The sequence below is a fragment of the Manacus vitellinus genome, unplaced genomic scaffold (genome assembly GCF_001715985.3).
Source record: "Manacus vitellinus isolate BGI_N305 unplaced genomic scaffold, ASM171598v3 scaffold_29_pilon, whole genome shotgun sequence".
Taxonomy (NCBI): domain Eukaryota; kingdom Metazoa; phylum Chordata; class Aves; order Passeriformes; family Pipridae; genus Manacus; species Manacus vitellinus.
This window is the reverse complement of record NW_021940207.1, coordinates 5699253-5723131: the sequence shown is the minus strand read 5'-3', so window position 1 is coordinate 5723131 and position 23879 is coordinate 5699253. Positions and strand designations below refer to the sequence as shown.

The 23879-nt window shown below is 42.7% G+C and overlaps 1 protein-coding gene across 1 annotated transcript in view; it reads left to right on the top strand.

The window, feature by feature from the left end:
• Positions 1–4496: 4496 nt before the first annotated feature.
• Positions 4497–23879, top strand: part of MB21D2 (Mab-21 domain containing 2) — a 60364-nt gene continuing 40981 nt past the window's right edge. Inside the window, 3 exon segments of the mRNA XM_018075065.2 lie at positions 4497–4533; positions 4536–4621; positions 4623–4704. Coding sequence (XP_017930554.2) covers positions 4497–4533; positions 4536–4621; positions 4623–4704 — 205 coding nt within the window.

Genomic DNA, 23879 nt, shown 5'->3' with positions numbered 1-23879 from the left:
AGGTTTGGTGCTTCCCTGGGCTCCTTCCTACTGGGACTGGTGCATATCTGGGAACTGAGGTCACACAGAGAAGGTGCTCAGGGAGGAGAAAAGGGAGAAATCTTGGCCAGGATTCAGCTGTCAGTGGGAAGAGCAGAGCTGAGTGCAGAGCCAGTGAAGGAGAGGGAGGATGATGGCACAGCAGGATCCTTGGTCTGTCACTGAGTGACTCTCTTTGTGCATAGCTCACTTTCCTGCTTTGTCACAGGCTGCACAGACAGCCTGTTCTATAGGCCAGGACCAGGTTTCTGCAACACAACACACAAAGGACCCTTGAACAGCTTAGAAGGTACTGCAATAATATGAAGCAGAAGTTGCAGCCATCAGGTTGGAAAAATAGAGCACTTCCAGTCAGCAATTTTGTTCCTGGTGAAGCCCCCTGCCACAAGAAGCTTTGAGCTACAGCTGCTTCAGTGCCAAGTACAGAAAAGGAAGGTGTTTCTGGAGTTTACTTTTAACCTCAAAAAAATAGTTACAATTTCTATGAAATGAGGGATTAATTTAGCTCATTTTGCACCATGCTCTAATTACCAGCTGCAGTGAAATGTTCCAAGATGATGTATCTCAGGCTCCATCTTATTTCTGGATCTTGTTCCAATTAATTCCCCCTACCAGTTTAGAGCATCTAAATGAGATGGCTCTGGATTTCCTGGTCTTTCATCCTTGGTATCATGGGCCAATTGCTCTTCATAGCTACTGCAGAACCATTTTGCCACTCTTAGGATCGTGGTATTAATACTCACTTGCTATCCAGCAGTTTTTTAAGAGAGCCTATGAGAGAGCCAAGTGTGAAAAGCATTTTGAGGTCTCAGGTCATGCTACAGAAGTGAGAACAGTTATTTCTTCTCTCTCACTTCATTTCACTGTGGCCTATTCTATTTCTAAATGCTGGACGTCGTACTGAGCAGAAAAGAGGATAACTGTTCTGCAGGAGAAAAAGAAGAGGAAGTCTATTTTGCAGGAGGAGAAGAGGAAGACTATTTGAAGGAAAGAGAAAACACATGGGAGAAAGGAAGAGTGCATGTGAGAGGGAGGGCACAGACTCAAGTGCAGGAGAGAAACATCTTAGTAGTCTGGGTGTTCAATCCCTATCCCAAATAAGGTGAATGTCCTCATTGGTAAGTCTTGGGGCCAGTATGGCAGAGGCCATGGATTCCTCCTAGGTCCCAAATAGTGCTCACAAGAGGAGCTTTGATGCTGCAATTTTTCCACAAAGAGTTCCATTTCAGAAAGAAAAAAGATTTAGTAGAAAACTCGTGGCCAACCGTACTTGCAATCTCATTCTCATTTATTTGCTCAAGTAATCCCCAGTGCTTGATTTACGTAAGACTTGAATTAACTGTGTATTTATTCAGAGATCTTAAATTACACTGATGTGATGAGGTAAAATTGCAAGCTGATGCAGTTTCAAGGGTATTAACAAGCATATGACAGTGTGGCAGATCCCGCTTGCCAATGAGGAACCCAAGCCCATTCAAAGATTTTCAGAGAAGGTGGGATAAAGGCTCTTTCTTTCACAAGTACAACTGCTTTTCATGAAGGAGAATTTGCCCTAGCACTGAGGTGAGGCAGAGAGGTGTAGTACCTGTCAGAGGCTCTTGAAGGAAATTAAAACTGCTTGCTTGATGCTGCTCTTGTTGAACAGTCTTGGTTTGAGCTCAGACACTAAATGAAGCACATTTTTAGTTCTGAGCAATTTCTGAATAACGAGTAGTACCAGGAATGTAACAAACTCAGATGAGCAAGAATGGAGCAGTTAACACTATGATCCAACAAAAACTTTCTCTAAATATGAAGGTGACTATAACTTCAAACAGAGGTACCATTAAAAAAGACTGAAAATCAAACTGAAATCGTCATTGCTTCTGGCTTTAGCTGTTGCTGAAGTTTCATGTTTGCAATAGATGTTTAGTGACTTCAGGCAATGAAAGCTAGCTATGAAGTTGTCACTGAAAGGGATTTAAACCCGTTAAATGAAGAGGGAGGAAAATGATACTGTAAGTCTATGGTTGAGAGTGGGTGGAGAGTTGGTGTGATCATTTGGAAGTCCACTGAAAGACAGAATCTGAGACAAAATACTCATGAAGAATACTGGGAGTTCCAGTATTGAAATATGATGCAGCATATATGATATGGTTAGGAAAGAAAGCTACACAGTCCATGAAGCCTGTGGAGATCATCAGCCTGAAAAAGATGAGGCAAGAGGGTTGGGGATGAAAAGTGTAGTTGGTGTAAAAAGATCTGTCTGCTTTACCAAGTGGTGCCAATGAGGCACACAGCATGACTGCCAGTGCTTCACATGCCGTGAAAGGGAAACAAGGATACCCACGCAGCTAAAAATGGTTATGGCTGGTACACGGGGGACTTACAGGTGTTCAGAGATGAACAGGGCAAAACAGAAGGTCTTGAAGTTGGCTGGGGTTCAGGAGCTACTGTGACTTCTGTGGGAGCGGCATTATCACAAGAGGGAGCTGTCCGCCTGTATGAGATTGTCACCCCAGCTAAAAACACACCGCGGGGATGCAGAACCAGGGCTCTCAAACCCTGAGAGGGGCAGGAGGAGAGAGATCCTGAGTGCTCAGACAGGCAGTGGTCACGGTAGGCTAGTGTAGGAGGGCATGGGCTGAGCCGGGATAGCAGAACTAATCCCGCAGGGCAGGCCACCAACACTGCACACAGTTAATTGCTGTTCTGCAAGTCAGATCCTGCATTATATTAACACTATCTGCTAATTGTTTTTATTTGTAGGCTTTTCTGGGGAAGGAGGAAAAGGAAAGGTGCTTGCTTGGCCAAAGTCAGACTGTGCTAGTGAGAGGTTCATGTGACAATGCAGCTGATCACCAAAGCTCCAATGGTGAAGTCGAGCAGTGGCTGAACACAACAGGGCCTGTGTACCCAGCAGAGGGCATGTGCACACACACACACACATACACACATACACGCACACACACACACTCCTACTTTTACCTCTGGGACATCATTTCTTAGATAATGAGCATATCAGTGCCCTCAAAAGCTGTGTAAGTGGTTACAGGACAAAGCCAGAGGCATCAGCCATTCTGCTTTGAGCAGTCTGTGTTTTCTGTTACAGGATCCAAACCCACCCTTGATTTTCATTCTTGTTTCAGATAAGGTCCCACTGCAAGAGGTGCTGAACTCCCATTTCTATCAAGATTGGTGGTTCAGAGGATCTAAGCCACATCTCTAAGATCAGGTCTGAACACTATCATTTGTATTTACTATGTATCAGGGAAACTAGCCTGTAACCTCTTCACACTGAGCTTAGTTTCATCTTCCAGTTATTTCTCTGAATGCTCATGCCTGATTTTGGAAGACACAATTTATCACAGTCCGGAACTGAGCTGAAAGCTTTGTTTCCTGCCAAGAGTCTTGAGAGGATAATACACGGCCAAACAGTTTGCATAAGTGCCATAGCATCTGAAATGCCCTATAGAAGGCAAACACATAATATTTGTATGCTCCCAGGGCAGGAAGACAGACAGTTCTTCCAGGATGCACTAAGGTACATAATGGAGTGTGCTACATATGTTCAATGACAGGACAAGGCACAGAAGACCAGGTGAAAAGAAGAAAACCACTCCAGGTTGAAAAGTTAGAAGGCATTAAAAATACATATAGAAGAAAAGAATGCAGTCTTGTCGATGGGGAAAATGGATGGAGATCAGAAGTCTGGGCTCCTTGCCACAGGCTGCTTGACCTCAGGCAAGTCTTGAGATCCCATTTCCCCTCCTACCCTTTGTCTATGTAGCTCCCAGGAGCTTCGAGGGAGGGTTGGTCTCAAGCACAGCAGTAAAGATACTCTACTTGGTCATTGCTCCTAAGACATACGGTAAAATTACTTCATATATATATAAGTGTGCATATATATAAAACAATTTTCCGGATACCTTAAGAATCAAAAAAGAAAATAAACATAGAATGCCTAGGGAACATGTGGGAGGAGCAGAGTTCCCAGCCGGTTATTAATCCACTTGCACGACAAGGCTTTCGCTGAAGTTTAAAATTAAATCTAAATTAAAAAATAAAAAAAAAAAAAAAAAAAAAGGAATTCTTATCCCGACCAGCGAGTCTGGCTCCAGCCTCAGACGCCGCCCGGCCTGTTGACGCCGGCAGCGGAGCCACCCCCCCGCGCCGCGGCCCCGCAGCAGCAGCTCCAGCAAGCAGCCAGCAGCAGCCCCCGCTCCCCCGCTCCGCTCCCCCCGGGCGGCGTCTCCGCGGGGCGCTTGTGGGATATCGCTCCGGCCCCGTCCGCCCTCGGCGCCGCCCCGCGCCCGGGCTCCGCCGCCGCTTTCGGGCCCTCCTTCCATCTGCACATTGCAACCCCTCCTTTCTCTTTTTTTTTTTCTTTTTCCTTTCCCCTCCTCTTCCTTTCTTTCCCTTTTTTTTTTTTTTTTTTTTTTTTTTTTTTTTTTTTTTTTTTTTGTTTTGCATGGAAGATGGCGGCGCCTCTCGCCAGCAAGGCAGGGTCCGCCGGCACACCAGCAAGCCTCCCTTCCCGGAGCTGGATTTCCGATCGGGAGCCAGGGTGGAGGAATTGAATAAACTCATCCAGGAATTTGCGCACCAAGCACGATCAGAGGGAGTACGACGACCAGCGAGCCCTGGAGATTCACACGGCGAAGGACTTCATCTTCTCCATGCTGGGTAGGGCAGGGACCGAGCGGGGCGGGGATGGGCGATGCCGGCCGGGAACCCCCGGGCAGGGCTCCCGGCAGTGCGGCACCGCCGGACCCTTTCCCCGCCGTGAGCGCGCCGGGCTGGGGGGCTCTCCGGTCACAGGGCGGGTCTTATCCCCAGGAAACTATTTTTTCCTGTTCTATCCAACTAGCCTTTAGCAGCGATGTATTTATAAGCACAGAGGAAAGGCTGGGTTGCAGAGCTGACCGGTGCCCGAGAAACACGCCGAGCCAGCAGGGCTGGAGGCGAGGCGAGCCAGGCTCATTATTGTTTTTCTCCCCAACTATCAAGGCTGTAGTAAACCCGAATATTTTTTCCGGACCGCATACTTTGGTTATTAGACCAGCTGATGCTTGAACAGGAGTCTCCTCTGAACCGCCTTTCTTGCTTAGGTTGCAAAACTCGCTGCGAGTAGAATAAGTCAGATTGTGGCGGGGGAGTCCTCATCTGCGTGAAACTTTGAATCGCGGGCAGGGATCCTTACACTAGGGTGAAACATGCGTTGACCCTTGCAGAAATCACCTGGGCTCTGGCATGACTAAGGCTTCTTAAGAGTAACAGTGGAATGACTAACAGCTCTGATTCTCTAGGTAGTCAGTTTCTGATAAATATTTATCTTGAATTGACTAAGAAATCACTCACACGAGAGCCTTCAATACACAGAAGGATGCTCTTTATCGTGCAGATTAGACCTTGAAATCAGTCATCCAAGTTTGAATCATTATCACAAACATTATCTGAAATATTTTTGCGTGTAAAAAACCAACATGTGTAAACAGCTGCTGTGCCCAGTGAATGGTTCTTTGTAGCCCAGAGGTGCACATACACCCTTAAAGCTTATTTGACACAAACCAAATGTATGGTCTGCATGTCCACTGTGAATAACCTACATCGCTTTTCTCATCCAGAAACAGAGCTCTCCTGTTGCAGTAATTATTATTTTCTGTATCAAAGGATAGTCACTATAATAGACCACTTCCTCTGTAGCCATGAACATACCTACACTCAGTAATGAGAATCTACATGTCCAACTGGCTATCTTGTAAGGTACTTGGATAAGTATAATTGCCTGCTGTATGGGATTTGCACAATATTATGTGTGTACTGCTTTTTCACTGGGGGCTGGACAGGATATAGCAGACTAAATTTAGCTTGAGAACAAGGACAACAAGTTGAAAAGTCAGTAGCATGTATATTTATAGTTGCTGTTATAAATATTTTTCCCTTCCCATTTAAAAAAAAAATAAATGATGTGGTGAAGCTGTGGTTGCATCAAAGCCTGTAGGATTTTTGTTATTGAAAACCTGATCCAGTGGAAGTCATCCGCTGTTATGATCTGATACATTTTTCAGTCAGGGGTTTAAATAACTGGCTGAGGAAGCATGGCTGGATGGGATGAAGCAGAGTGGAGAGAAAAACAGCCGTAGCAGCAGTTTGGGGTGTGTGGCTAGCAAGTAGAGACAGCTTTGTATGATCCTGTTTAAGCATTAATAGTCTTTGCAGGTTACGGGGACCACAGCATTTCTTTCTGCCTCATGCCAGAGAAGGCAATAGAGACAGAAGAATGAACTGGAGCATGCCTCATGTTTCTGCAAATGCACCCTAATGCCTTGCTGTTCATGAAACAGGGAGCCTTAGGCTGTTTAGATATAACATAAATTGATGTGGTTGTCTTTGTTAATATAATGACTGGGAGATGAGCCTTCTTCAATTTTAAATGTATAGGCTAAACCTGTGGTTTAAACAAAGACTATATGTCTGTCTAAGTTATGCATGGTAATTTTCAATAAGTCTTGTTTCTGAATAAAAGAAGAGACTTAATGACCAAGCCCAGGACAGAAATGGAGATGGGATGTCTGATTTTTCTGCATTAGACCCAGACGTTGTGTTTGTGGATCAGATCCTTCTTAGCTAGAGAAGCTCTTAAATCTAAAAGGATTTAACTTATTAATAAATAGTTCTTTCCCCTCATCCCTCCCATAATACTGCTCTTATCTTATCAGGCGATAACAGGAAAATTAAACGTACCTTTTCTGATTTAATTACATTGGTGTGTAATTGGTGGATGAATGATAGGTGAGGAGGCCTTGTGCAGAATCTCAGATGTTTGTACTCTGCATGACTTGCCCTCTAGGTCAGATCTTTGCTTTCTATTTGTATTAACTCTTTTTCATCTGTGTTGTCTTGCCCTGGCTGTTAGCAGCTGAATTTAGGAAGATCTAAAGAGCTGGGCTATGAGAAAATTAGGGAGAGGTACTACTTGTTGTGCCTTTGTCCAAAATCTTGAGCCCCAAGCATTAGAACAGGACTGCAAATGAGCTACCTCTCTGGTGGGGGAAGTGAGTATTTTCTGAATGTGGGCAGTTCCTGGGCATTCACAGTCCCATTTACAGTCACCAAGACCATATGGTCTTGCCAACACCCTACACTGAAACAACAGGTGTGTTTTGTTTCCTTTGCTGGATAACTGTCTGTATTCACACTGAGCTGTGCCTGATAAATACTTGTCTCTTTGACTCAGGTATAACTGAGCTTCAGAGGAGGGGAATTAATCAAGAAACAGAGTGGACAAAAGACAGTCTTGTTTTCTGGGCAGCAGACTGGCTGAGAGACCAAGGCTCTGCCTGCCAGTCATGAAAGGAGCTAATCACTTATTGTCCCCAGGACTCGGTTTTGGTTATGTTGTTTTTTGGGGTTTTTTTTGTGCTTAAAGAGTGATAAAGGAGTATTTCTATAAAGTGGAGATATTACAGTCAATGATATTTTGATTTTTAAAGCACTTGCTACTATTGTGATGAGAGGTGCATAGCAGTCATATTAAAAACCTTTTAGGGGTACCTAACCTAGAGAGTATTGTTTCTGCAGTACAAGTACTTTCAGAAAACTTCTTTAATAAACACTGCCTCTCTCTTTCTGTTCAGCACCTAAGTAGAAAATGCTTTAATGCATAGATGTGCTATGCTTAAAAAAGTGGTGTATTATGCTCTTGGGAACTACAACACTGCCTATTAAAAAACTCCTTAAAATTTCTAGTGCTATTGCTGCCTCAAACCAGCTCATGTTATTAGGGATACTGACCCTAGCATTTGCTTATTAACAAGAGAAAAGAGCAAGGAGATATGAATAAGTACAGACAATTTAGAGCTATTTCCTCTACTTCAGGTACACATCAGTGTTCAGTCATCTAGAGCAGTTCTCAAGCGTTTCAGGTTGGTATTTTGTTTCCTTTTCCTATCAGGAGAGTTCTCTTTAGAGTGAGAAGAGGGATGATTAGGACATTTCATGCCATTCTTCTTCCTCTCATTGCCCTTTCTCTCCCAGGTCAGGGAAAGGACTGGTTTAAACCAGTGCTAAAGTGGTCTTTTATTATTTCAAGGCCTCTAGTGTATCTTTTCCTCACTTCCCTGGTTACATCTCATTTCTGCGGGAACCGCCCACCAGGACAGGACGCACTTAGAGAATCTGCAGCCAGCTGCTGCAACTTAGAGCTGTTGACAAGACCTCTAGAGAGCTTGTCTCAGCACCTGATACAGGAGAGGTGGTGAGCCTATTCTGAGAGCATTTCCTATTTCTCTGGTGTCTGCCCGGTACTGTGTTGGCTGTGCTAGCAAGTGTTTGTGATAGAGGCAAGTCTCAGAGTGGAGGCAGAGCTGGCATCAGCAAATTATTTCTGCTGCCAATACCAGCTTCCCAAATGGAGTGAGTTACCCTGCTGAGCCCCTGCATCTGTAGCAAAGCTTCCAGCTGTTTCTTGGACTGATGGACCCCTAAAATGTGTGCAGTTGAGGTTCAGATTGCTGTGCTGAAAACACAGGTGTCCTGACAATAGCTTGCTTTTATCAGCAGCTTCTACAAGAGAAGAATTTTACAGTCCTCCCCTGTACCCGAGGTCTGTGTAGCAGAACAACATTGACAGTGTGACTGTTGTGTGGGTTTGTGTGGCATTTTTCCTCCCTTTCCCTACCTGTCATAACTTGCTGATGAAACCTATTGTAGATTAGATTTCAGGCATTGTTGGAAGTGTTGCCTGTTTGTCTATGATACATCATGGAAATTCTCTGGTTTCTGTTGCAGTGTCGAGCTGATGAAATAGCAACAGGGTTGGAGTGATCTCTCTAGGGTTAAGTCTTTTATGTGTGTTCCCTTCTCTCAAGAGAGGCCAATCATGATAGGAGCACACTGTACTCTGAGGCCTATGTTAATAAAGGCTCCCTGCTGGCATTCCCTGTGCTGCTGAATGCATAATGCACAGCTGTTAAAAACAACCTTACTGTATTGCAGATTTCATTTCTGGCTTCGCCTGTGTCTCCTCTCCCTACAGACCACATGTTCCCGTATTTGAATTTGAGGCTGTGGGTGTTTCTTGGTGTTTTGTTTTGTGGTTTGTTTTTTTTGTTGTTGTTGTTTTGTTTTTGTGGGTTTTTTGTTGTTGTTGGTTTTTTTGTTGTTGGTTTTGTTTGTCTGTTTGTTTGTTTGTTATTTTTTATTTTATTTTGTTTTGTTTTTTTCTTATGGGACAGTGTGCTAGACTGGTAAAGTTACCCTAGCAAGGCACTGTTAGCCAGAAATCAACCAATTTCATCTCACTGGGAATTCTGTCTGTGTAACTAGTTAAAAAGGTTTGGTACCCTCCTCTGTCCCTTTGTTTAAAGGGATTGCTGGTCCATGTATGTGTCAGTGAAAATAGCCTGAAAATCTTTGTCTCAATTTGTTTTGAGATGCTGGTATTTCACTTGCTCAACTACTGTTTTGAAACATTAGTCTGTGATGCAAAGTATTTAGTGTAATAGCTAGGAACATGTCCTAAGGGCACAAATTCTCATGGCAGGCTTGTCAGACTGCCCACCGCCTGTTCCTTCTGTCTGTGGAAATATTTGTAAAGGATTTGGGTGAATACTTGCCAAGCCTAATTATGCAATTATGTCTTAAGGACAATTTTATAATTATAGTGGAGGATGGTAACCAGGATACAAGAGTTGTTGGGGTTTTGACTTTTCTTTTTCCCCACATGACTTTGAATGAATGCTAAAACACTTGGAGCAATTCTACTCAGAAAACCAGTCGTTCAACTTTCATTTAGGCAGCTGGGTACTTTTATAGATGAAGCTTAATTAAAGACAACTCCAACATTGCTCAGGAAGGCTGGAGGACATGTTTTATTATAGCTTTGGTAATCTCCAGGACAGATGTGTACTCAGAGACCCAGAGTAGCCCACAGGCAATGTCCAGTCTAGAGGAGACTCAGATGTAAAAGTCTTGCTTGGACTTCTCAAAGGAAATCTCCAAGCTGTGCAAGTTTTTTGGGCAGTGGGGATTGTCTGTCATAATTTTTATTTGACAAATGCCAGGTTTCTGCTTTGTCTGTCTCCTGTACAGCTGTCACTTTTGCATCTTTTCTTGGGCCTTGATATGTACACTTTTGCATCTAGGGGCACCTTTTGCTGCAAAAATGGTTTTCCCAGGCACACCTCTGAAACCTTTTTCTGCCCAGGTCAGCCCCTGTTTGTACTCTGCAAGATTGGTTAGGTGAGAAAGTGCCAGGAAGAAATGTGGTTAAGGCCAAGAAATTAGCTGTCACCTCCAGACAAGGGGTCTTCAGTTGCAAGGGCTGCTTCAGCATGACACTGTGAGCAGTGATTGAGGTGACAGATTTTAACTCCAAGCACGTCTGTGTGAGACCCTGTGGTGCAGCTGCAGGTACAGGCTCTGCCATAGACCTCTCAATGCTCTCGTGAGTTTAAGAAAAATGAACCACCATGGAGTCCATTTACCTTTTTCTGCGTGTATGAAACTCACTTGAGAAGCAAGAGCTGCAGCTCATTTGCTATGAAAAGAGAAGCTTAAGAGTTGAATGCATTATGAAGGGTGACATACCTTCTGAGCCAGGTTTTTCCTTAGCAACAGCAGGGATGGGTTAAGTTCCATGTCCTAAAAGAAAGCCATTAATTCTGCCTGTTGGTAGCTTGACCTGCTATCCTGTGAACAAGGAGAAAATTCCTTGAGAGTGACAATCTGTTCATGTGTACAACATACTGTATTACCTTTAGTCTGTCTTTAATTTGCCTATCTTTGGTCTATGAAAAAAGCACTAGAGTAGGTGGGGTTCTGGGGAAGCAAAGAAGGGTATCTGCCCTGTTGTTTTCCCTTGGAAAAGCAGAGGACCTATTATGAGAGCTAAAGCAGAAGGGAGCTTTGGATGTTGTATTCACAGAACGTCCTTTATTGAGAAAAGAGCAGTGTGCCTGTGTGGGAGAAAGGGTGAGAGAGCTGAAAAATGACCTTTAGATGGATGTCTCAAGTTATTTGCCCAAGTCTTGTCCCGATCACTCGTAGTGTGATGTGAGTTCAGGAGCTGAACTGTAGCTTTATTGGAACTTACGACCATACCTCAGCGGCTCCCAGTCTTAACTATGGATTTTAGATCCAGTGAAGGTTTATGACTTCTGTTAGCACAAACTTCTCTTGCTGTCTGACTAACAAAAATATGGGGGTTGGCTTTACTCCCCCCGCCAGTGCAGCCGGAAGGCAGCTTATGAGACATTCAAAATAAATCTTTCAGCAGCAGCTGATGTTGCAACTGACAGATGCTGCTATGGATTTTGCTCTGTTTCATTAAGAGAACTCCACTGTTTGCTTTCATTTCTATTGTTGTGTTGCATTCCCTTTTACTGTAAATAGCAATTGTCCTGGACTGAGTGGATTAATCTGTGCCTTAGTACTTCAGCCAACTTGACAGGTCCCTGAATCATGTACTTCTGAATTAGATAAACTTTCTGCAGCTCTTTCGAAGCAGTGTTTCGGTGACTCTCTGGTTTTAAGGGAATCAATGTGTGCTGTAGAATTCAGTTTGAAGAAGATAGATCCCCTGCTCCCCAACATATTGACTTTTGAGATTTTAATAAACACTTGATGCTAAGTTACAACAATCCTGTTAATGCGTTGTATTTCAACTGTCAGACCATATGATTTTAACCTAATTTAAAGCATTTAATTAGAAGATCGTTAATGCATTTTGTTACAAGCAGGTTGGTGTCAAAAGTCCAATTTGCATACTGTTGAGTGGGGTGATTAGTTATTGTAAGGCTCATAATATCCATGTCTTTGAAACAGCAATGGTACCTACTGCCACCCACTCATGTTTAGGGCTGTGGGCAGACATTTGCACAGGGCACTGGATGGCTCCAGCTTGTAGAACAGGAGGTGGGTGGCAACCTAAGAAAATTACTCTATAGGTGAAACACTGAGTCAGGACACCCTAGACCACTGTTCTGTTCTGAACTGCCCCCAAATTTACACAGACCTGCGCAAGTTTCTGAATATAATTCTATGTAGTAGGGTGTTAGTACTACCAGAAGCCTTCCTCATCTCCTGTGTTTCATCAATCTGTGGAAGGTGGGATGGTACTGGAATAGTGGAATATCGTGGTGTTGAGGTTCTTCTTGATAGGATGGTTTAATCATGCAACCCTCTGAGACTGAGACTGAAGATGGAAAGGGAAGTCTGGTCTTGTGAGTCTTGCTACAAAAAGCATTTAAATAGTGAAGGCAAGTAGTTGCTCTGTCATTTGGTGTTGATCTGGTGGCTTTGAGATCAAGTACAATTCGGCCTCTGTGAGAGAGATTACAACCTGACCCAGCTCTACCAAGTAATCTTATTTTATACTGAAAGGATCCCAAAGAAAAATTGGGACAAATTAGTTTAAGAATACATCCTGTCCATAGTGTTCATACTGATGTAATTTGTCAGAGTCAGGCAATGCCAATCAGGAGAAGGCAGCAGTTTGGGACAGAAAGCAAGGGTAAAATACAAGACAGCCAAAACTGGAAATCCTGTCAGGATAACCATAAGGAATTGGCAGAGAATTTTTTTTTTTAATTTTTTTTTTTTTGGGGTCCAATGACATTTTTAAAGTAATGATTTAGAAGAAAAGTAGAGGTTTATGTGTGGGATGTCACTGGTCTGCCTTCTCTACTGTGGCTTGCAGTCAGAGCATGCAGAATTTCTTTCACCCACTGATGGAGTGAAAATTCATAAATGATTTGGTCCAGAACTGCTGAGCAGCAAGAAAACACTTGCTATTGCATCTGGAAATAACAAAGTCAGTTCTTGCTTTACTGCTTAGTGTGTTAGGCCATATGCTTATCTTGTTCTAAAAAATCTTAACTCTCCTGTTCCTATTGTAGGATCTTTTGACACTGCTCGACAACTCTGTCAAGGAAGGATGTTTTTATTCAGTGGTGCATATTTGACCTGGTTTAGAAAATGAGGTGCTGAGGTTGTGAGGAAGGAGTTGTATTAAAGAGCTATCAAAAATGCTAAGACAAACATTGCAATTAGCTTCAGCACTTTTCCCTTCAGCACTTCTACTCTTTGCATTTTAATAGATCTCTCGAAGAGCTAGAGATGCTTTGGGTGACTCCTCTTGGAAATGAATCCTGTGCTAATAGCTCTGGCTGTGTCCGACCCACAGGCACATGCTTGGAGATATTTCATGTTTGTTTTGTACCTCACTAATTAATGTATAACTTATTGGTAGAACAGCAGGAAAACTGCATCTGCTGACACTTCATGATATAATGATTTAATCCTTTGTGACACATTCCTGCTGAGTGTCAAAGCTGATAACACTAATCTCTGTCCCTAGCTCAGTGTGACAGGAGCCTGTTCTAGAGGGCATTTTGCAGGATCTTGCAAGCTCTTGTAGGTACTTTGTGACCAATTCACATAAATGTTTTCTGTACATCGTTACTCTTGAATGTGATTACAGGATTGCCTGGTGCACTGAGGAATCTGGGGCTGAGTGCAAACAAAGAGCTAAATGACTACATCCAAATAAAATGCAGCTTGTCGAGGAGGGGGGAATACCCTTGTCTTCTAAATACACATCCTGCTTTGCCAGCATTGGGAGTGGTGTGGTTATATTGATTCAAAGGTGCCTAAACCCACTGCTCTTTGTTCTATGTGATTCTGAAGCCTGGGTATGGATGCAGATCTGTAGGCAGGGATAGCTGTGCAACTACTCTGCATTAGTTGGTTCCTGTGATACAACTGGCAGAGCTTGCTTCTAGTCCAGCATGGACTGTGAATTTTTTAGAAAAAAAAAGTGCAGCTCTGCAAACAGAGAAGGGTATATCACTGTAACAGCATTTCAGAGGCTCTGTTGCCTTCTGTCTCTGAAATTTGCTTGTTGAAAGTTGCATACAGTGTGCTGAATGGCATATCAGGTATTGATGTTGGCCCCTTGATATAAGGCCCTTAAAGCTCGAGCTGCTGAAATGTCTGTATTTCATAGACAGTAGGACAACCATGTGCTAAGCAATCAGCAACTTGAGGAAAATAAGGGGAATGCAAGTCTCTCTGCCAGCGCAGCATGTCTCTGACAAGCTGAATTAAATGCCTGTGTTTTTCTTCCAATGTGCAAGCTGTAATGCACATCTAAGTGCATTATGGAGAAAAAGGAGCTATTACAATTTCATTTAGCATCTATCAGAGACTTGGTGTTATCTACTAAATTGTCTGTAAAAGCTTGATCCTGAACCCCATTTTTCCCAATATCCTGTGGATTTTCTGAATGTGTAAAGTATGCAGTTGAAGCAGCAATGTTATAGTGAAAAGAACTCCGTTGACAAAGGCTTGAAAGATCAAAGAATGACTGTGTCTGTACAGTTATTTTAATTGTCTTGAGGAGAGGTTCATATGTGCTATATAAGCACTTAGTAAAACTATTTGCACATTATCAAAGCTGCAGAGTTAAATTACAGGTTAGTTGGGAAAACTGAAGTTAAAAAAAGTTATTTTGATCTTCTTAAACCTAAGTTCTGGTTCTGAACTTGGGCATTCCTGAGTTACTTCAAAAACTAGACAATCCCTCTCGCTCTTTCACCCAAGCCACATACAGGAGATTTAGAATCATCTTTTTATCTAGGCTGCTTCTTAACAGTGCAGCTAAAGAAATCAGTATCTAAAAGTCTGCTCTTATGCTGAGACCAGTCTTGTAAGACATTGCTTGTGTATATGAATCACTCTACTGTGTTGTGTATGTCACTGTATTCTCTACTTTTTTTAACTAAACCTTTCTTTACCTTATAACGTGTATCTGCCTTTATTTTATTTTATGTCTTACTTTTCCCCAAACAGTTAATTTACGGGGGAAATATCTGCTGTTCAAGGGTGGTGATGACAGCGCTTTGGAGTGTTGAGAGTGCTGTTGAGAAGTGCTACATCGTGGGTGTGGAGGTGGAGGTCTCATCCCCTCCCAGCAGAGCTGTTCCAGTGTGACAGGCTTCCCTGGGCCAAAGCCAGCCAGCACTGTTCAGCAAGGACTGTAGGAGTTCTATGGAAGAGATTTCTGTCTGAGGAAGACAGGAGTGAGGGAGACAAATGAACAAAATCTTCAGACCCACAGCATGCTGATAGACCTCCTGTTGTTCTTAATTCGTGTCTGTAAATGACACTGGTTTCCGCTGTTGTGCACCAAGACAATAATAAATAACAATCCTTAGCATTTATATACCACTTCACAATTTTCAGAGTGTTCAGCACACATTAACTAATTCAGCTGAGATGTACATACTCTGTGAGCAAAGCTACTCTTCTTGCTGCCCAGGGGAGCCTTTCGTTACAGCTGGGACAAGGCTTTTCTTTTTCCCCATAACTGGAGCTCTTGGCAGGAATGTTCTATATAGGGAATGTGTCTTTCTTCCTGAAGGTTTTAAGCCTTTGCATGTACCCCTGTTTTCATAGGAATTGGACTACTTTGAAGTCATATCTGGTCCTATTAACAAAATTATGCAGGAGACTTGCCTGTATGTTCTGTGCTGCAAATATGCAGACACACGGTTAATAGATTTGTGGTTTCAGAAGCCATTGAGTTAGCAAAGATGTGGCTACATTAAGTGCATCCTTCTGTGCTTGCATAAGGCCTTCAGGGAACACCATCTCAGTGAACCTCAAGGCTCAGGAGGAGAATAAGCATCTGTTGGGTTTGACCATGTTAGATCATCACACCATGTGCTTAAGAGAATTGAGGATGCTTAGTGTCTCTGGTCCACTAGATCCAGCACTTGCCAGGCCACCAACTGTTATTTGGGGCAGGACAAAGCTCAACAGAGGTGTATTGCCAGGTAAGAGGTGTTTTGAGGGCAATTAAAGACATTATGCCCTGTCATTCGTAATCCTAAACTCTGGACATGTTGTTTGGGATTCCAAACATGCACTGACATGAATCTAATCTGTCTGGCATTTGATTCACTTTTTGCCTTGGCATTTTGTGTATGTGCATAGAGCTGCTGAGAGGGAGTTTGAGGCATTACTGTCTGTATCTTTAATCTGGGTAGGGTTGGTTCCATATTTTGTTTGGAAGAATAGCACCTTTTTAGCATTCCTTTAGGGTGCCTAGAAGTTAAGCATCTTATTTAATCAGGTCATATAACGTGGGATTACTGATTTACCTTAGAAATAATTATTTTGTACTCTTTGTAAACTGATGCCTGGTACTTCAGAAGGGCTTTGCAGTTATAACCCTTTTTCTAATCCATGAGGTTTAGTTCTAACTAAGTGGTCACACTTCTGGATTGCCTCTTTGTCCAACCGTTTGGTAACTTTCTGGTTTAGAAGTGGTGCCTGCAGGTCTGACCTGAAACTGATTCTGCAAGAACAGCATAGATTATAATTTTCCTATAAATGATTGTATGAACAGGAACACCATTAGCCTCTTAGTGACCTAATTATGCAGGGAGGTAGCAGAACATTTTGAGATCAAAACTCTCATCTTGCTACAGCTCTCCCTTCAGCTAACAGTGCATGGGAGAAAAACAGCATGTTTCTTGCAGGTGATGATTTCTCTTTCAGTGGCTTTGATATCCTCATTTTGTGTTTGAAGGTAATGTGCAGATTGCTGGGTGGTGTCACTCAAAGTGACTGACTGAGCTGCTGTAGTATGTGAAGATGTCTCCAAGACAACTAATTTGCTGGTCAAACAGCACATTGGCTTCTTCCACAAGACATTCTAAGGGAGCTGGTGAGCTGAAGGAGCAAGATATTTTAACAGTTTATTATTAGCACTGTAGCTGGTAAATGCAGCTCAGAGTCTAAGGCTGAGAATGTTCATATTAAACACTGCAAATGAATAACTTAAAAAAAAAGAATTTTGTTATTTAACTAGCAAGCTGATTCATCAGAGACCTTCTACAAAATAATTTGAATTAAATCCCTACCTTCAGGTTTTTTCTCCAGTTTTTATATGTGGAATTTAGGGACCTTCTTTCACTCTCATATTTTGTTGTTCTATGTCCAGACTTCCCTCCTACCTTTCAGCTCTGCTTTTTTAGTGTTAGTGGGCCATTTTTTTTCTAAAATATACCCAAAAATCAAATGTTTGTTGCCATTTTTCTTCTGCTCTAAAACTTAGAAAGGTTTAGTGACTCTGCTCTGTTCTAAAGTTAGGATAATAAAAGCTTGAAGCATTAGGTTTTTTTTCTCCCTCTTTTATCCTGTCCTTCCAGTCCTCTTTGTCTCCAGAGGAGCAGTGTTACTGAACAGGTGTAGAGCACTTAGAAATATTTTTGTTCTACATTTCAAATTCGTAACTTTTCTTCATAACATAGTCCTATGCCCATCCTGTTTCAAGGTACTCGGTCCAAACCAAAATCAAATATGCCCACATTTTTTTTCCGCCTTCCTTGCAAGGAATGGCTGTTCTCCCTAGCTGAACAAACCCCACCTTTGTCTTTGCTTTGGAATTAGAAACAAGCAGGCTTGTTGATTCCTGCTGCTTTAACACTCTCCTCCTCCCTCACCCTGATGTAGTGGTTATCAGGGGGGTAGGGTGGAAGCTGCTTGCTGCTGTTTTCATGAGACCTCCCAGGAGGCTGCTGCAGTGTGGATCTCTGGCCCCAGAGACTTACAGCACGTCCTCAGGCTGTAACGAGTGGAGGAACACAGGCAAAAACTGCTTTGTGCAGTAGTGGGTAGCAAGAGGACACCGAGAATGCTACACTGAGAACGCTTGAAGATCTTCAAATGAAAGTCCAGGAGAGACAAGGGGCTGTATCAATGCCCTGAGCTCTGCCTTTTGGCACAAACTGAACCTGAACTCTCAGCTAATAACCCCTAAGCTGCCTTCTCTGAGCACGCCTGCATGCACTGGGGAATTTTAGGAATGTGGACTTCAGCACAGTGTTGCTGCTGCTCACCCTCTGTTCAACTAAGAGCCTTAGAATCTGACATGGGTTACTATTGCCACGATAAAGCCCCATTGTGGTTGTTTGCAGCATTATTTAACTAAAGATTTATTTTCCTGGTTAAGGTTCTGTTTAGAACAGCAGGAGTCAACATCAAAGAACTGGAGAGAGGCCTCTTCCCTTTTCCTGACACAGCACAGGGACACATACCCCTCTCCCTTTACCATCCCCTCTCCCAATCCCTTTGTTTTTAAGGCATTACAACTTTAGTGACCAGAATAGTGAAGAGACTGTACTTAGTGTTGTATTGCTCCAAATTACAGGGGCAATTGATCTAAGGAGGTAAGAGGAGAAAGCCTGTGGGTGGATGGAGCTGGTATCACTGATGCAAACTTCTTTCTTTTGATGTGCCCTCCATGATGAAGCAATCCCATCGTTAGCCTCCAGCTACTTAAATTGTTCCAGTTGGAGGACGTGGGAGGTCTGCTGTTGCCCCGTATGGGAGGAAGATAGGAAGCTGGTCATACAGGCCCTGCCACCTGCTTGGCTTTATCCACAGCTCTGTGAACTGTGCATCTTTGCTGTGTGTGTGTCTCGCACAACAAGGCAGCTTGAGTCTGTGGATTTGTTTTTTGGCAGATATGGTAACTGGGGGGTGAAGGAGTACACTTCTTGGTCAATCCCTGGCTCTGATTCTGGTGAATAGTTGAAAGTCCTCCTATTTGCTTTGAAAAGCAACAAAGGAGACAAAGGAAGGCAAAGCAATTTGTGTCCTCAGCATGGAAGAACAACCATGTGACCAGCATCTCTGAAAGATCCCAACAGTGCATCTTGGAGTCTCATCCATACTCAGCACAGAGTGCATGCAGGCATTCAGTGCCACACTTGATAACTAGGCAGTGGTTTAAGTTATTCGAGAGGCTAAGTGCAAGAAACAACCTGGATCCAAATGAGAACCCAGTGCGATTCTAGAGGAAAATACGAGGTTATTTTTGGGGTTGTTGTTATTCTTCTGTGCTCCAAGGAAGATAATGCTCCAGTTTTGCACTATGGTTCAGCGTTGTTCTGCTTCATTCCTCATTTCTTGGTCCCATCTATTTTAACAAGCAGATATTGGTTGCTTGAGCACCTCCTTTCCTGACCCTGTGTCTTCTCTCTAGGTGCTGGACAAGGCTGTGGTTTGAGGCAATCCAGGGCTTCTGTTCTCTATAAAATACACTTAAAATTGTTCCTGGTCATCTTGCAGCAAATCTATTTCTGCCCTGCTTATGGCCTGGCTTGCAAGCTGCAAGTGTCTGGATAGGATTTATTATGCTCTGACCATAAAATTTTAAACTGCTTTTAATGGTAGATGTTAAATCACTGCTGCCCCAATTCCAAGCTCTATGCAGAATTTCTGAATTCCTAGGAAGGCATTTTCCCTACCAGCAACCTTTGGTTTCTGAGAAGGACAACAGCAAGTTCACAGGATGATGAAACACTCGTTTGGTGAGGGACCTGTGTGCTGGCCAACATCCAGGCATCTGTCTGGCTGCAGAGAGCAGAGCCAGGCAGACCTGGTACAACTGTGATGTGACGGAGTGATGTTTGTATCGGTGTCTGGGTGCAGACACTCTGCTGGGACACAGTGACTGAGTGTCTCTGCCCTTGGTTTTTTTCCTCCCTGATTGAAGTATCTTTGACACAGCAAGAAAACTGAAATTCAGTGTTTCAGCACAGAGCTGCTTACAACGAGCTATTTTATTTTTGTGCGTGTCTAATAAATACTGAACTGTTCAGTGTTGTTACTCAGTGTGGCTTTGTCCCTTGCTGCTGGGAGCCTCTGTGTAGATTTCTCTTGAGGCTGGCAAAATGTGGCCATGAAGTCCTGCAACTCTGTACAATGCTGGCTGCTTCCTCTGGTATGGCATGAGATGCACACTGTTCTAGCTGAGACTGTTGTTTGTCACCTTTGCCTAGAGAGTACTAGAAGCACTAAAACAGAATTTAATGTTTCTCAAATAAATTAATAGTCTTAAAGTCCTTTTCATCAACATGCAAAGACAGCTGTGGCAGGTGGGCAGGAGATGACTTCCTTGCCAAGGAGAGGGATATGCCTTCTTCTCTGCTGCATATGTTTGCAGGGGAGGCAGAGAGCCACTCTCAGGCCTATGCATTTTGCACAGCTCCATCTTCCTCACACTAACCTAGCATGGGGCTTTCCATTTTATCAACTGAGTACTATTTAGTGTGTTTTGCTGTAACTCAGGGCTGTACATCATAAAAAATAGTAATCCAAGACTAGGCTGGTTGGAATTGTTTGACATCAGCATATCAAAAAAGGCTGTGAAAAATTAGAGTATGCTGTGACAGAGTTTTCCAGAGCTTGTGCTTTATGAAAGCAGGATAAGTCCAGTCCTTAATATGGTGTTTTAAACCACTGTTCATAGCAGTGCCTGCAGTTATGGCAACTAGAAGCAATCTTCTTGACCAGAGTAGCCAGAAACTTAACACTATCTTGTGTTTGATAATTTTCGTCTTCTGGAAGATCTGTGCTCTCTAACTCTGGGGATATTCCACTTCCCTTATGGTGGGAGAGGCAGGCTATCATCAGTAGGGACTGGTGATCCTGGAGCAGAGGTTTAAGCAGAACCACTCTCAGCAAGAATGCTTTCCACAAGTGGTTCTGCCTCTCACAAGTTAAAAGGAGACTCTGACTTTTTCTCTGCTTATTCTCACACCTGTAAAGGTTGAGGAGACCATTTTAACAGTGCTGCCGTATGGCCTCTTCCCATATTAGAAAGGAAGGAGCTGAATATGGACATCCCAGTGTGCATGCGTCTGTCTGCCTGGACCTGTCCCATCAATTAAACAGGAGCTGACGTCATATTTGAAGGTCAACTGTTTTATAACCTAATATTACCATTTTTTTTTTCCTCTGGGTTTATTATCTCTCTCCAACCTGCAGCTCGGCACCATCTGGTGCAGGCACACAAGGGAGAAAGATTAGAGAAAGTAAAGCAGCTTTGTTTGCTTCCCCCATTGCTTCCGATGTACAGAGGAGTCGGCAGTCTCTTGCAATATTGAATTTTAAGTGGTGGGAAGGGCTGGATCCTGTTAGCTGTCTAAGAGAGGGAGAAAAAGTCTGTGCTTACCAGTGGTCTGTCAGGAAGTTTCTCAGGATTCCTAAGGGACTTATTGTGGCCACAAAGTGCACTTTGCTGCATTTTATTTTGTAGTTAAATAGTCTTGTTTTTTTTATGACCTGTTTTTCCCAGCACCCATATTTTCCATGCCTGTAAATTGCCAGAAGCACTCCCAAATAAAGGTACATGTGCAGTACCAACCCAGACTACAGCCTGCTTTGGAGGTGAAATTCTGTGAACCCTTGGAAGTGTATTTACAGCTGACAGAGCCACCAGGCTGTCACTCCACAAGCATGTTCTGCCACAAAGAGATAGCTTCTCTTCCCTGGTGGCATCTGTTTGCACAGACCAAGGAGGTACATATTTGCTTGTCCAGCCACTGTGAAAACGCACCAGTTGTTTCCGTTTCATAGGCAGGGTTGGGTTTGCCCTCAAGCTTCACCCTCTCTCTGATCCTCCCTCCTCTTTTTTCTCCATCCTTCTGGAGGTGTGATTGCTTTCTGTCCAAACTACATGATGATTGTTTTCTGTAAAAGCAAAGCTCTTTTCTTTCTAATAATTTAATTATAATAATTCAGGAATGCTAATCTCCTAGGCCAGCAGGATTACTTGCAAACTAGTATCTTCTTGCTTTGCTTCAGTGTTGTAAATTTCGCATTCGACTATTTTGAAACAAAATGTCTTTAACCATAAACAACTATTGTATTTGGCTATTGGGAAAGGATGGCTAATTAATGTGCAGTAGTTTGACATGGATATACAAGTTTAGTTATGAAAACATTTGTCTGACTGTGATTCATGGTAAGTATGTGGCACTGTATCATAAGGCATACAACATGTATAGAGACTTATTTGTCCCCCTTTGCTGCTGTGTAGCCTTCTTCTAAACTGTGATTTTTGTCAGGTCAAGGACACTTTGTACAAATTCCTAATTCCTGGAGAGAAGGTAAACTTGGGGCTTTTGGGAATGTTTACTTTTAGTTTTAGGCTTTTAAGAAAAAATAAAATTAGTTTCTAGCCTCTACCATTATATACAGAATCTTGAACTAACAACAGTAGACATTCAAAAGAGGAACATTTATTTGGAAACAAGGAGGGAGCACTGGGGTTTCCAGTGCTTTAGATTTAGCTCCAATTTGTAACAGAAAGATGTATGTCTCCTTTTACACATGTTCTGATGCAGTTCTTTCCACTGTAGTCTTTGAGGTTGGGATTGGACTTTTTCTTCTCCTAAATCATTGTTATGTATGGTGCTTCGTCAATACTTGATTCATCTTTTCCTGTCCCCAGCATCTTGATTTATACATGGTTCTCCCTGGGGGAGATTCATAGTAAATGGAGCAATGGTTCTTGCATTTCTTGACAGGTTGTAGGTTTGTAAAGTGTTCTTTTCCAACTACTGAGACAAACTTAAGTCTCTGCATATAATAGTAAAGAGTTGAGAAGACAGATGCACATAACAGAGGGCCTGACCAAGTCACCACAGTCTTCTTAATGTGGATCTTCGTCACCTTGAACTTATTTGCAGATTAACTCTGAAACTAGTTGTGTTATGTCCTGTTAATTGCCTAGAAAGGTGTTTATTCCTTTTTTCCCCCCACCATTTTATTTTTAAGGTCAATCTTGAAGTAATTTTAATCACTCACAGCAGTTTACAGCACATTTTGTTTCCAGTACAGACTGGCTCAGTTTTTTCTATATTTAAGCAGTATCTAAATGAAAAAAAATAAACAAGACAAAACCTTCTTTGTGGTAATTTGTCATGAGGGAAGACTAGATCTAGGATATAATGAAATGGCATTTGAAGAGAGAGAAGGAAAGAACATGGAAGGTTTCACTCTTTTTTTGCAAGTTGGCTTAGTTGATCATAGTGCCCAAGAGAAAAGGAAGGATGATTTTTTTAATTATTATTCAGGTCATAATGTGGCCTTTGCAGCCTAAAATGCTCCTAGACATATCACTTTTGTGCTTTTAATGCTCTCTCCAAAAAGACCTCTCCCTTCCCTTTTCAAGGACAATATAAGACAGCAGTGCTTGGCTTGGATCATTGTGGAATCCTCTTATCTGCCTGTTCTCACTTTGTTTTTCTTCCAACTCTGGTCTTTGTTGGCATTGAAAATGTGCAGCAAAGGTTGATAAAGGCAAAACTTAAGTTTTGGTCAGTCTCTACCTTAACTCTTTGCAGCTTTTCATCAAGGAGGACTGTGAGAGAGTAAAGCTATTAAATCTTTCTCTTCTTTAAATTTGTTTTTTCTTTCTGTCCCAATGCAGCAAGGAGTTTTAATCTGCCTTTTGAAGAGCTGAGAACTCAGTCATTGATCTGAAATGGTGTGCTGTGCCTGGTGGTGCTGAGCACCCTGCAAGGAGCTCGGATTCCTCCATCCCTTAGTCTTTTCTTCTGGATGCCAGAAGATGTGTACATGTTATGATTACTGTAGGTGAGGTTGTACATGCCAGATTGCAACATGTCACGCTTCAGAAAAGAGACAACATGATAGCTGGCTTTGCTACCCAAGATTTCTGTCCCAGAAGAATGTCCTGCAAACGGACATCTTCATGTGGCCAGAGAGGCACCCACACTGCCTTGGTGATGTCCTGGTAGGGAATGAACCAGCAGTACTGGTTTGTCTCATATGCATCCAGCAAAGCCATCCCACAAGGGTCAGGTAATGGTGGCAGTAGTACTCTAAACCACGTTTACATGTTGAAACAGAGGCTTTTTGGTTTATATTGCTAGTACCCTTAGATGTTCTTGGTTGGGAACAGAGCCCCGTAGTACTCAAATCTGTGAAAAGATTAATGGAAAACTGCAATCTTGCTTTGAAGATGTTTTCAA